Raw genomic sequence first — 15299 nt, 5'->3', positions numbered from 1 at the left:
GAATAAAAATTCGCCGAGAACTTTTCAAAAGTGTTTTCTAAGCAAAACTGAACGAAATATAAATAAAATACATATTTTTCCACTTTATTTCCACTCCAGATAGCCGCTAGAAAAGATGGAGAAATATGAGGGTAAAATGTCTTTGTTTGGAACGGTGTGTACAAGTTTGACTTTAGAACATACATATATTTGCCGAGATAAAAATCGTCTGCCATGTAATTTATGCAATTCTGCATCGAAGCAAAAACGTTTTAAGTAAATATGAAATGTTGAATATTTCCTCAGGTGAGGAATCCCATTGTCTACACACATAGCTAACGAGAACGTAGACGACGACGATGACGACGACAACAACGAAAGTCGTACGAAGCATTTTATTTGAGGGTTTTTCAATCGACACATCAAAGTAACATGCTCGGCTTTTAAGATATTCGGTCTATTTGCACAACAAACACGAGACATATGCATGAAATATGAAGGGGCCTCAGCGCCGCTCTCGTGGCAAAGTCTTTTTGCTAAAAGTGTATAGCGTGATAAATACAATAAAAATATTTCTCTCGGCTTATGCACAAAACTCGGGCTCCCCATTCTTTGTATTCTTTGTGCGAGTGGATTTTTTCGGCGCACTTTTTACGATCATCCGAGTGTAGATTTGTTGTGTCCAACGCGTATGGACATTGCAACTGGTCGTTTCACTTCGTTCATATTTTCTGAATGCTTGTGCATAAGTTACACTATATTTTCTGCATTCCAAATGAAACATAACATACGCATGACTGTGTAAAACATTTGAAAATAGGAAGAAAAACAACCAAATGATTCCATACAATGTCGACCAAAACTATGACTAAAAGCGGGTAAATGAAGTTTTCAGTGGAAAACGCACATACACACTCGCTCACTGCACAAAAATAAATGGTTCAGAAAAAAGCCTTACTTATAAAATATTAAATTTATAATGAGCAGTGCGCTTTTGAATAGTGCTTGATTTCTCTCACTCAGTCGGTCGGTCGTTCGTTCATTCGTTGAAGTTCAGTCGTGAGAAAGTGGAATGTTCCCATTTAATTTATGACATATGAGACATTTACGAGACTCCGAGTGGCTTTTTCATTCCATGTTCCTTCCATGCTCTACTCACTTTTCCATTGCTTTGGCTTGGATTCATTCATGGGGGTTTGCGATACAGTGCTATAGTTGTAGTGCTTGAACTCTTTGTGCTTTACAGCTGCTCTCTCTCTCTCTCTCTCTCTCTCTCTCTCTAATGCTGTTTTATGTGTACGAAGTCTCGTTTGCTCGAGAGTTTGTTATAATTTGTTAGTTTCTTTTGTGATGTGCTCCATCTTGTTTGTTTGACGGGAAAAACATTGAAAACCATGTCAAGAAATTATCAAACCATTCACAATTCCTCTCTTTCTTCCTCTTCGTCTCTTCACGTTGTTGCGATTGCCGCGCATAAAAACCCAGAACGGCTGCCGAGAAAAATGTATTCGATGTTGGAAAAAATAACACGAGCCGCCCATGCTCAAGCAAATGATCCTTCGGCTGTTTTGTTGTTTTGCAATTTAATTTTATGTTACTTCTGCCAAGCATGCTCGAGATATGCTTTGATGCTTCGCCACACTTCAGGCTTTTGTTTCAAAGTCTTAACATCCACTTTTTCCCGTTGAAAACCAGGTGAAATGATATGGTTCGAACAAAGAAAGAACAGAGAAAAATGAAAACACCAGAATTCATATTCATGTTGAATATATATAAAAACGCAGCCAACGGAAAAACTGCGAAATGAATTTAAAAAGCACATTCCCACTGGTTCAGAGGGAAAAGAAGAAATATGGCTCAAAAACAGAGCAAATTATAATAGTTCGTAATAATTGTAACGACATCATAAATGAAATGGCAAGTGCTGAAAGAGGATGATTCCCGTTTTTCTCTCACTCGTTTTGCTGGTAGCCTTTGCCAAGCTACTTGGTCCAAGCATTTTTTTTTTAATGAAAACATTAATTTGCCCTAGCCAATGGTTCAATTCATGCAAAAAATTACATCCATTATTCAATTTTCTCGGTGCTATTAATTTGTTGACCATTATCGTCATCGTAAAAATAAAGTTTACTAATTTTGACGAACTAACTTTTGTGTGGCACATTTTAAATGAAATTTGTCAAAAGAAATCGTGCAATTTTCCATTGAAACACCGACCTAAATGAAGGACTAAGTTTGAGCTGAAAAACACAATTTCGCTACATGGAACATGGGTGAACAGTAAAAAAGGTGAATCGATGCAAAAGTGCAATGCAAACGAGGCGATGCAATTGCTTCCACATAATAGGTACTCAGCATTCAAAAGAATGTTGAAGCTAAAAAAAAGCCACATTTTCTGATTTCATCCACTACGTGTGCCACACACACAGTTTCATTTCAAGAGAAAAACAAAATTTCAAGTTTAACTGTGTGCAAAAGGTTAGCGTTGGGAAAATATACATAAAATATTCGTTCATCTTTGTGTTGTAGTAAAAATGTTCTTGCATTGTTTGTCACACAGACTTAAGAGTTTGCCCTCATTTCTGGCGCGATGAAAGAGGGCGGAAGTGTTGCCATTGAATGGAAAACGAATGAAAAACGCATTGCGAATGCAGTTCACGTCCATTTTTCAGGTTTTCCTGCCCGAACAAAAGGCTCCATTATATTTCGATTAGTTCATTTGATTACAAAAGTGGGCAAATTGTAATAAAATTATCGCAACAACAAAAGATGTTGCACGCGCGAGCGTAGAGCAAAAAAAGTGGCAGCTCTTTGATATGTCTAAAGAATCATTGAAATGACAATGGCACAAGTTGTTTTTTTTTATACGATGAAAGCACTTACTTCATTTCAATTGATGAAAATGCGAGAAAAAACTGGCTTCAAAAGCGCTTCCGCTTGTGCGCGGCTGCACGCATGAAACTCGTTTCCGATTGGACCAACCCAAAGAAGTTTTGCAAGAGAAATTTTTCTGTGGATTTTTTCCCACTGAAAATTTCAATTTTTTTTCGCATTCCATTTTATTCTGTCTCCTACTTGTGATGCATTTTTCGTCTTGCATCCATCTGAATTCCAATTTTATTTTCCCAGTATCAAATAGCCCGAGCATGTATTCTAAGTGATACATTGAAAAGCATAAACGTTTCTAAAATGAAGACAAATATTTTGCGAGAAAATATTGAGACAATATACGAGCAACACTTGACTGGCTGGGGGTGTGCATAAAGTGTGTGTGTGTGTGTGTGTGTGTTGGTGATGTGCTCATAGCAGAGAATATTCAACTTGAACATGCAAAGTCACGGCTTCAATAAAGGATTACATCAGCTCACAATACAGTAAAACGATTAAAGCACCCATCTTAAGCGTCACTCTCTTAAAGATAGCAACACTGTATTCAATGCAAGCATATACATACACTCGCTGCGATCTATTTGATGGGAGTCAAAGCAGCGTGGATCGTAAACGATGCTCGAAATCAGACAACATCATCTTTTTATGGAAAGCAATTAATTTTGCGCATCAGAAAAAAAAAAAACAAATAAAGTTGGGATCATGTACTGAGACACATTAAATTCCATTAGCTTCTGGAAAATAAAAAGCAGACGACGGGAAAATCGAAAAAATTCACGCAGCAAAAGCCGATGCTCTGTATTTCAATATCAAAAATCCAATTATAAGCACTCAAACTAATGGCAAAATGTGTGGTGAATAGACAAACGAGAGGAGATATGGTTTAAAGAGAAAGATATATGCGCATTGAAAACGTTTCGTTCAGAAGTGTTGCAATGAAGAACCATAAAAATTTTTTTATATCTGATGCATGCGGTAATATTAAATGACATTGCATCCGGTTCAATTTGAAAATGAAAGCCAGGTGCATTGAATAAAGCGCCTCATTTTTTCGCCTTTGTTTTCCACCTATCCACAAAATGAGCATCAAGCAATGCTTTTCAATGAAATGTTGCACTTGCATCCACTCATCACGGCAGAAAAAAGAAAAGAACGAAAACAAAGTCCAACCACACCCTTTGGCAGTCTATTGAAAACGAGGCTGTTTCGCTCATTTTTATCACTTACTTAACTCGGTGAATGAGAAGGATGGCAGAGGGAAAGAGCAGGGATTTTGAAAAGAGCTAAAAGATGTGCTACCATCGAGTATGAGTCGCATAAAAAGTGACACATTCTAAACAACGGCTAAATATTGTCACCATCAGCATGTCTGCTGGAGAAAGCAAAGTGGATGCCAGGCATATGATTTAAGAGGGAGCAAAAGCTGTATGCAAACGATGTTGACGAAACAAAGAGCATTCGACAATTAGGTGCAACATACTCTCTCTCTCAGGTACGTACATTAAATAGAAGGACATGCGCGATCCACAAAACCAAACTGCAAAACAATAATTATATTGACAAAAACAAAAGAGAAACGAACAAAACAAAAAAAAACACATCAAAATTGGATGAAATAAAACGATGCAAACCCGTACACAAATTGAGCATCTTTATCTCTACACGACAGATAAATGATGAGAAAGAAGTTGGAAAAATATCCTTTAAACTTAATTGAGTACACACAAAACTTTTCATGTCATCTAATTACTTCAACGACAAAATCCATTTATCATAATGACAAATTTTCATTTCGTTGCTTCGGGCAATTTTCTTTCATTTTTTCGGAATTGTCTCTGTGTGTGTGCCACTGTTTGTTCTCGCATTTTCTCTTTTCTTGTTCTTCATCGAGAGCAAAACGGTTGGTCGGTGTATGAGTGAGTGAGTGAGAGAGAGAGAGAGAGAGAGAGAGAGCGATGAGTTTTTCTGTTGTACACTTTTCTATAACATCCGATCCAAATTCTTTTATTCGCCACTGGATTCGCCTTCCTGTATCCATTTGCCTTTAATTATTCCGGTCGCCATGGAATGCGAAAACACACACAACTGCACGAAATTGGCTCAATTTAATAGACTTTTGGCCAAACACAACAATTTTGCTCTCGGTTTCATCTTCATCGCCCTAAGTAAATAAACCATTGGATCAACCAGTAATGTTCGGTTGTGTTTTTGTTTGCTAATTCGGATATTCGACTTCTCGGCTTATACCGTGTACTTCAAACGCTGAAACATATTTCATTCTCCAATGACGATCCACTTTTAATTATGTTCTTGTTTTCTCAATCCATTTTTTTTTCCACGTTCCACTCGTTGTTGTGCTTTCGCTTGGCTTAGTTCAGCCATTAAATCGGCATTATTGATTAAAAGTGGCCGAATTCGGCTCTTGGAACTTATGAACCATTGCCGAAAGGAAAATTGAATTCTCATTGCAGACAAAAATATTGAAAATCATTGAAACGTGAAGCTAAACGTTTTTTTCCTTTTCGATATCGATACGATGGGGTTTTTGGGCTCGAGCATCGAGACATTTTTTGCGAACTGGTATGCGGAAGATCAAGGCAAAATCCAATTTAACCGATTCAATTGATTAATTCATTTTCGTTCAATGGCAAAACATGTCAGATCCAGCGATGGCTTGGAATTTTTGCTGTGCAGAGAAAATTCATTTTGTATTTAAATGCACAATTAAAACCATTTAATTGGATGAAGAAAAAAAAACCTCTCATGTTGAGGCTTTGGATGAATTTACGTCATTTTTAATTACGTTATTATATACGGTTGAGGAAATTCTTTTAATCGAAATTCATTTAACAAAATTTTCTTCATACAATTTTAATGAAAGTGTTTAATCAAATTTGACCACATAAAATGGAACTGCTGCTGTGAGAATTTCGATATTTTTCATTTTGAATAATTGAGAAATTTTTTGGTAAATTTGTATGGGAATATCGAGAATACTCAATAGATTAAATTATTGATTTCCAATTTAACCGATTTATATAAATAGGTCATCAGAAATGGCCACAAATCCTATTATTGTATTTACTCCCCTTGGCGAAATTGTTCTAGCCGCCAAAAATAACGTTTAATTTACATCGTCTCAAATACTCAATCTGCATAAATTATACCGAAAATGATCCTTGCCTCGAAGTTTAGCTATTTCCTTTGGGATCAATTATAACCATTGAATATTATATCTGGAACATGGGGCATAATTGAAAAAGTACCGGCTGCAGCCACGGCTCTTAACAAATTAATATTTTAATTAATTTGCAAGCATTTAAATAATAAAGATGCGCGTGGTTTATGTACGTAATTGATCTGCAATTTGTCGGTCATAAATGTGTAATACGGTAGCTATGGTCGGGATTGACCGAGTTTTCAATGCGTTTTGTGGTATTTTTCCATGAAAAATTTTCCCCGGAACTGTCTGCATTTTAAAGTGATTTCATTTTTCAATAAAGCCGTTGAATTAACGGATTGAAATACGAAAATTGACATTTCATGCGAGCGCGCATCGATGTCATTAGTAATCCATGTATTTATGTGTGAGTTCAATTTTGTGTAATCATCGCTATGGAATCGACTTAAAGCCGTCAAGTTTTGCATAAATATCCATAAAATGACTGGAAATTATCGTAAAAACAACATTTTGCCATTAAAAATAATCACTGAATGTTATGGGCATGGGCACTGGCACTATCAAGAAGGTCGTTAATGCATATAGTGTTGGTTTAACGGTATGTGTGCCGTCATTACTGATTCCACGCTCTCTCACTCTTTATGTGTGTGCGCTTCGAAGTGTATCGCGTTGTAGTTCTTTGATAATAACCATCGGTTTTTGTGTAGTTCGTTCATTCCTTGTTGCTTTCTCTCTCTCTTTCTCTCTCTCTCTCTCTCTCACTTGTGTGCACGGCAAGTACAGATATCACGTTGGGCGAACAGGAAACAACAGCACCACCATTCATTCGACTGGCAAGAGAAGGGGTTTGGAACGAGGAAAATTCATAGCTATGTGTTTTGTTTATGGGTTATGATTATAAGAAGAGAAAAAAACACACACACATTAACCGTGTTCGTTTGTTCGGCAAAATATGCAATACGATGGAACCGAGATGAAAGCCATGTAATGGAAAAAAGGCGAAAGAGCGCAGCAACAACAGTAAAAAGTGGCAAAAAGCGTCGTAAATATAAATGTTTTAGTTGGTTATTTGCACTTTTCTTCCAATACAACAACCACACGCTCATGTCCCACCATGTATTTGCATAGCCATTTCAATGTTGGACACAGAGTGAAAAAAAAATCTCATGCTTCAGAGAACATCGGCAATATCATACACAAGTGTATACATACACAGACATGCACCGTACAAAACAAAAACTACAAGAGCAAAACAGCAATTTTTGACCTTTCGTTTTCTCATCCTATAAAAATTAAATGGACAGGAAGAAATAGCCAGGCAGCAAGTGGTCGGAACGATTGACTCTGGTATATTTTGCGCTGTTGAAATATTCAGTTGATATAACTTTTGTTGGCCGGATTTTGGTCTTGACCAAAAATGCATTGCAGATCCGGTGTCATTGCGTTTATGATTGCTCCTAAACCGCTATAATTTCTGGATTATTAATTTTTAAGCGCTGGTGAGATCGGACGAAATTACGCTCAATTCATAAGATTGAGATTAACAGGACTAGTGGAATGTCGGTGTTTTGTTATCGCATTCGATGCAGTGGACACATTCAATTGGTTGGAAATAAAATGAATTTGAAATAGAAACAAGTGCAACGGACGAGGACTTGAGGCTACTTTTCACATCGTGCTTCATTTTCGGTGCGATTTTGAAAGAACAACCAAATGCTTCAGTCACATCGAGAGAGAGAGAGAAAGAGAGAGAGAGAGAGAGCGAACGACAGGACGAACATGTTCGTCGAACATCGAGGGTCGAGTGTGAGAGAGGGAGAGAAAAAACGAGCAGCTATTGATTTCGGAAAATCGCATCAGTCGCTCACCAAATGAAATGATTTCATGTGTGTGCGTGTCTTGGCCCGTGTATGAATGGCGTGAAAAAGTTTCCTCTATATACAGAACTTTTATAGTCGCAATTGAATATACAGAACTTTTTTCCTCTCTCTCTCTCTCTCTCTCTCTCTCTCTCGTTTCACATTGTTTGTTTTGTCGAACCGAATGTATAATTCACCGATACGTCACGCATTTTTTTGCTACTGCACACAGCTCCATTCAACTGTGTTCATCTTTTTCATGTGTGTAACCGTTTTTTTCGCTCCATATTTTGTGTTAGCTCACCAGTTTTTTTTTCATTGGCTTGATTTATACCTATGTGAAGTATAACCGATTGTATGGTTGATTTTTTTTATTTGTCTCGGTGTGTATGTATGTGTGCGCGTACCAAATTTCCAGCGTATAAATTTTTCATTCATTGCTGAACATTCGAATCGACGAGGAAAAATCGCATGTTCACTGACAATTGCACATTTTCGCCCGGTCGACCACATTGAAAATTGGTTGGAAATTTTTTGCATTTCATTTTTTCGAACACGATTCATTTCCTGTTTTCATAGACAGATTAAATGTGTGCAATTCGAAACAGTAGACGCAATTGCTGAAGAGCATTTTTTTCTCTCGCTCATTCATAATCAGCCTAGAGATTCTGGTTTCAAAAAGAAAAAAAAACACTTTTTCTATAGCAAAAATAGGCTAAACTAGCCTGAATTCATTAATAAGTCTAAAATGCGGAAAAAATGATCGAGATTTCGTTGAAAAATTAGTGATATCAAGTTGAAATTCAATTGGTATTGGCAGATAGAGATGAATCGATTCATTTCAAAAATTTGCCATTTCAAAAAGAGAAATTGTTTATTTGATTTGGTTGGAAAATCTACTCGAAATTAACTGCATGATTTATGTGTGTTCATTGAACACTGAGCAGTGTCCAATACCACTGAACACTGAAAAGAGTCCGATATCACTCTCTTTATATGGAGAGAAAATTCAAGGGAATATTTTAGGGAAAACCTACCTGTGTTGATTTGGTGCATCGTTGGTAATTGGCGATCGGGCCGGATATCCAGCTGTGCGAGGACTTCCGGTCATCAAGTACTCTGAAAGAAAAAGAAAAAAGAAACAGTTGTCAAGCTTCTGTTATCCGCACAAGATGAATGAGAGTTGAAGTAACTTTTGATGGTTGCGAAATTGATTCCAGTAAATCGGTTTTTACTTCTTTTTTTTCTATTTACTACTTCGACTATAATGGGGGCAATCGAATCAAATAAACTTCTGTTCAATGAGGCAATAACATATTTGTCGTTATGGTTATGACATTTATGCGAAGCAAAAACAAAGCAACGACAATATTGAGCTCGCCTAATCTGGCCAAGCAGAAGCGAGAGAGAGAAAAAATTGTTATTACAACTTTCAAGTATATTTTTGCTTCAATCGCTTTGGATTCAATGCGATTTCATTGGAAATGTTATTCTTCTATACGTTTTTCTTCTCTTGCTCAAATCTTTTTTTTTTTTTTCTACGAAATATCAATGGAGAGAGAATGATAAGTGGTTTTCGACCTTATTGTATTTTCGCCAAAAATCGAAAAACAACTGCAACTAAGCACAAAATATACAGTTTGTGTCGTACTATTTTACCCATCGATGTCTTAATTTCAGTTTGAGCAAATTACATCAGTGTTTCAGCAGCGACAGAGGCGGAGCATGGATACTATAGACACTCAGCAAAATAATTTAAGCTTTTCTTCATCTCCCCAATAAATATAATTTATTCATTTGCTGCTGTACAAATGCGAGACGTTTCCATATGAGTGGAAAATTGAAAGCCGGCTCAATGAGAGAATATTACATTTTCCATGTTTACAATATGAATAAATGAAACACGAAAGTATTTAATATCAAATAATCGAGAAATGTGCACTTAATATTGAAAGGGGCACGTTTTTCATCTGAAACGAATCGACAGGAAAGAGAAAATCGGGCAAAAAAAAAATTCAATAATAGCTCGCAATTTTCGTTTTCCATTCGATTTGGTCTTGGTTACCTAGAGTCGCTGAAGCGTATTTGATTATGCTGTTGGGGCGGGCGGGCGGACAAGTGGCTGTGTAGTGATATAACGTCGAGTAGAAATCGAATAATTCTACTGTCAATCATACACGAGCTGTGTGTGTTTTCATCCAGTGCGCCAATTCATCGATAAAAATCGAATAATAACTCCCGTGTTCGAGCGGCAAAATGGAAATGCGAGCGACGAGAAGAAGATGAAAAAGGCAACAACTAAAAGTGGAATCATCGAATTTGTATCGAAGACACTTCGTAAACATGCTCTTCGAAGCGAAAGGATTCTCAAATAATCCATCTGACGAGACAGCACACACTCATCTCAGCTTAGTGTTGGTGCGATTTTCTCTCGACATTTGTTTTTATTTGCTGTGTACTGATGCGAGCCAGCTACAAATAAAACACACAGCAGAATGCGAAAATCACTCGCTCACACACAAAAAAAATTTTCGTTGCTGCACATATGTTTATCTTATCCACATGATTTGCTCGTCATATACATATATGTTATTTGATGCGTGCGTATGTATGTGGATGTCACGAAACGCGAAAATACTTTCCCTTGTTGCCTGAACGCCATCGATAAGACGAGGTTGAATAATACCAAAGGGTTAGACACGAATTCATACTCGAAAAACACTCGCCGATACTAGAATCTACTCAGTGCTACTCGGTGCCATTTGGTTCAGTGTAATGTGTATACTGTCGAAGAACTGTCAACGTCTACTGAGTGTTTTGAGTAGTTTCGAGTTTACATTTAAAATACATAGATGTACTCGGTACTACTCGGTGCAAAATGAGACAAATTCGTCAAAACTTGTACGTTAAAGAACTGCGTCTATCCCCTTGAATAATACCGTTTTTGGTTTCTTTAACAATGTGTTCGTTTTATCGTTTTGCGCTGCACTTTTTGTGCTCCCTCAAGGTACCATTCCTGCGTGTGTTTATGTGATTTCAACCCGATGACAAGTCGATAGGTTAATATCACAGGTAAATATGGATGATTTTCGAAACAATCTACTGCTTTCACAATCAAATCGTTGAATGCTTTTGAATCATGCTTCTCTCCAATTCATAGCTCATCATTTACTTTCTTTTTTCTCTCTCCACAACCATCGCACGTAGACGAAGAAGACACATGCCCGAAAATAAAATTGTAAGCTGTAAATGTCTCTGGTAAACAAAACGATTCGAAAATGTTCGTACAATTCTACATCAATTTTATTGCTGCTCCTTTTTGCCAAGATAAAAGCAATATTGGACCAATTCACGTGTCATATTACAGATAATCTGTCGATATATTTTATTGATAAGCGAAAAAGGTACCGTATCAAAATTTGATCAGACGAATATGATGGGCTTTAGCTGTCGAAAAGAAAGAGAGAGAGAGAGAGAGAGAGATCGTGAAAGAGATTGGTTCTTTCAGGCAATCCTTGCACGGACGACACTCAAAATCAACATCAATGGCTTCGAATTGATGTAAATATATGAAAATGCGGTGAAAATAAATGGCAAAGTCTGTGGAAAACATCATCACACACGCTTCCGTACTGTTACGCAGAGAAATCGAAAGAAAAATCTCAGCGAAAAAGTCAAAATAAACAACAGTGAGAAAAAAGCGCCCGCCTGAGAAGAGCTGAAACGATGAGACGATGCGAATGACAAAATGTATACAAATTTATGCAAATTCAAATATAATATCGGAGAGAAAGGCAAATAACAGCAAAGGCGAATGCAAAAAAACAGGCACGGAGGCGAACGAATGAGTGAAAGAGAGAAAGAGAGCGACAGATCGAGAGGAAGAAAATGTGATGTATAAAATTACACATCATCGTTATTCCACCCAATGATACACACAGCATTGAGTTTGTGTCGTTTAGAACCAATATAAATGCAATTTATGCTGATTGGAAAAGGTGTTACACACACTCTCTCCCATCGGATGTGTGCTAGATTTTTTTTTTTGCCTTACGTCGGTTTTTTTCCTCATTTTCTATGCGCGCGAACGAGAGAGACAGACTTGTCGACGACTCAATTGAGTGTGCTTTTAAAAAATATGTTTCCATTTGCAATTGAATGACAAATTCATATGCAGGCAATTCGTTGTTATCAAATCTATTTTTATGAACATGATACAGTGTCGCACTTGAAATGAATCTGATTGAAAAGGTGAAATAAATGCCATATACACCGTAATGGACGCGAATCCAACGCATCGTATTCAATTTACTGATATAAATCTCTGATTCGCTCTATAAAAAAGCTATTGCATTGGGTACTTTTATTTTCTCCTTTTTAAATTTCATTTGAACGCAATTGCTTTCGCGATATTGTCATCCGTCGTATCTTTTGAGTAGAACTATTTTGCTTTGTATAAGTTGTATTTTTTTTCTCGCTAACCACCCTCTCTCCACTCCATCTATCTGCTTGAAAACATCAAAATTACACTCGTACAAAAGAATAAAACTTGAATGATATTTTCTAATAAGATTTGTAATTTATATTTTTCCTTGAGAAGAATTCTTTCCGGCATTTCAACCATCTTAGTGGTACTTACTTGTGAATTAATAGAAGAACAGGTTTATGACGAAGAAGAAAACGGAACGATTGCAATAAGAAGTAGTATTGAACTACTCGTGGCTCGTCAACATTCAATGAAACGATATGATCTTATTGCAAATATAAGCAGCAGATTTTTCTTTTCCATTCATTTTGAGCTTTCACTTTGCTCACACAAGAAAGTAATTCTGATTGCACGGTCGAAGGAAAAGAAAACCACCGATGTAATATTTTTCTCTAAACTTTGCCGCAATGAAAAATGAATTGAATGACAATGAAAAGAGGAGGAGCGACCGACAGAGTGCGCTGAAGAGGGAAAAAAGAGAGAAAAGGCCAACCAATTTCCGATGAGTCGACTGCAGTGCGGAAATTGAGTACCGCGTCGCAATATCCATCGCGTGGGAACGAAAATTGTATCACAAGAAATGAAATACGTTTAGTTTCAGTGCGCTTATTAATAGTTATTAATAGGGGAAATTGATTGAGTGCTCTGAGAAGTTGTTCAATAACCCCAGATATACAATTTATTTTCTCATTAAATTTTCAAAAAGAATGTCCGCACTCCGCATTCAATTGCTCAAGTGCATTAAAGGCAACGGACTTTGATGGTATGCGTGCAACAAACATTGATAAGCCAAAATGTAATTTAATGTAAAATGTCTTATGGTGTCTGTTTTTTTTCTCGCAACAAATGTTACGCCGGTCCCAACTGGTGAAACCGTACACTGAAGGTGAAATGGCCGCGGGGTGCCGAATAGATAAATGGTATGCATATACAAAGCCGTATGATGACAGCTGTGCAGCTTGTTTGTGTATTTACGGCGCAGCATCATTAAGCTGGTTAGTTGGTGGTGTTACGAGAGGCATATGCGATGCCCACATCAATTCCTTCAACAATCTCATTAAAATCGCATTAGTTGCTCTCTCTCTGTTTTTTTCTCGCTTCTTTCGGCCGTTGTTTTTCCTGTTGGCGCTTCCTTTTCATTAGTTATTCATTCGATGGCGTTTTTGTCATTGTCGATTTTTAGTCAAAATTACATTTGTTCTCAACCATTGTTCGCACCAAATGTATTTTCTTTGCCCTTACGGTTTGCTCTCTAGTTTTTCTTAAAAAGCATGCGTTTTTACTACTCAATCTCTCTCTCTCTCTCTTTCTCTCTCTCAGTAGCATGCGAATTTTCAGATAGTGAAGACGTGCCACTTTCATATGTACAGAGACGTGAAATTTCAGTTGTTGGAATCAAAATTGATTCTTCTTATGGTGATTTCCCACCAAATACGGTCGACAAAAGAACTAAATTATGGAACGTTTTTTCAGCTGTAGAGAAAGCATTCAATTCGTTGCAAACATTGAGTAATCGACTGAAGTGCCTCACAACTTGTATACTGAAGTACACACGCGAATGCGAGTAAGAGTAGGAGAAAGAGAAAAAAAACCAATAGCGTACAGCCATATTTATCGCTTGATGTGCTGAAATCTCGATACTCTCACGTTCCACATTTGAGCCATGAATATGGATCGAAGCCAAAAAGTGGTTATCATTCGCTTTCATCTCATCGCTCGTTTTTTTTCCTTCTTCTTTTCATTCAAATTTACTTTTTTTTCTTCTTCGATTTGCTTGTAAAAAAATTTGGTGTCGGTTTTTCCGTATTCGAGTCTCAGTGCTTGATTTTTGGCATTCTTGAGTACATAGTAGTAAATGTTTGCCCCACTTAAGAACGGGAAAAAAAAACTTTTTCCACCAATATAGACTGAACAATGCATAAAAATGTATACAATTTCTATATTATTTTTCAATATTTTCCATCGTTTTTACGGTCGTTTCAATGCAAAATTTATGGTATTCGAACACCGACAAAGATGAAAACTCTCTCTCTCTCATCTCCACTCAACTCTTCAATGCAATGATTACATAAGATGACGGGGCCCGAGATGAAGACTGCGACGCGCTTGAACGATGAAAAATGGAAAATTGTGAGTATCGTGCACTCTTCCACCATTTCTATAGTATATTTATCTGCCTGCAACAATGTAACACTTCTTACTCGATGTACTGAGAGAAGGAGAGCGTGTGAGAGCGAGAAACGGGCGTACGATTGCGCAACCGAATGACAATACAAAAGTTATAAAATCTAAAGGAAAATATGATTTTTCGTAAATATAATTCGGCCGAACATGGATGAAAATGGATTAAAGTTAGTAAAATTGACGGAAAAACGAGCGCACGATAGAGATAGAGTGAGACAGAGAATTGGGACAAAAAAATAAGAATCCGTAAAAAATGAAGTAGATATCCAATTTGGCCCTTTTTCGTCGTTCGTGTGTATATGCTATTCAACGTATGGATAAGACCATTTTCGGTTCGTGTTCAAGCGAACGGAACAACATGAAAATCCAGTATCGAAAATATGTGTACAATCCGAATATCAGCAGTATCTGGCCAAGGAAAACGAAGCAAAAAACACACACATGGAATAAGCAACGAAAGAGAAATGAAAATAATAATAACAATAATAATGATGGGTCAGGTTTTTTTTTGGGTAGATTTCATTTTTATATTCTTGGAACTCTCCTTCTCTTCGTGTATGTTTCTAGAATTTTTTCCACCACTCAATTTTTTCTGGCTCCTTTAAAATAAAACTGCTCATTGTTTTCGACCAATTTAATGCCATATTCCGTTTTACTTGCTTCACACAATCGTCTCCTCTATTTTTGCGCCCAGTCCATTCATAATCATTTCGGGTGCAGT

General features: G+C 37.0%; 1 protein-coding gene across 5 annotated transcripts in view; it reads right to left on the bottom strand.

Moving 5' to 3' along the window:
- Positions 1 to 15299, bottom strand: part of LOC129566358 (teneurin-a) — a 382371-nt gene that overhangs the window by 245443 nt on the left and 121629 nt on the right. For all 5 annotated transcript variants that reach the window (XM_055442213.1, XM_055442214.1, XM_055442217.1 and 2 more), the window contains one exon: positions 8946 to 9027. In XM_055442213.1, coding sequence (XP_055298188.1) covers positions 8946 to 9027 — 82 coding nt within the window. The remainder of the gene's footprint in view (positions 1 to 8945; positions 9028 to 15299) is intronic.

Source organism: Sitodiplosis mosellana, unplaced genomic scaffold (genome assembly GCF_009176505.1).
Source record: "Sitodiplosis mosellana isolate CC-2019 unplaced genomic scaffold, AAFC_SMos_1.0 Smas_scaffold_3, whole genome shotgun sequence".
Classification (NCBI taxonomy): Eukaryota; Metazoa; Arthropoda; class Insecta; order Diptera; family Cecidomyiidae; genus Sitodiplosis; species Sitodiplosis mosellana.
The sequence above is the reverse complement of the archived record's forward strand: the minus strand, read 5'-3'. Positions and strand labels throughout refer to the sequence as shown.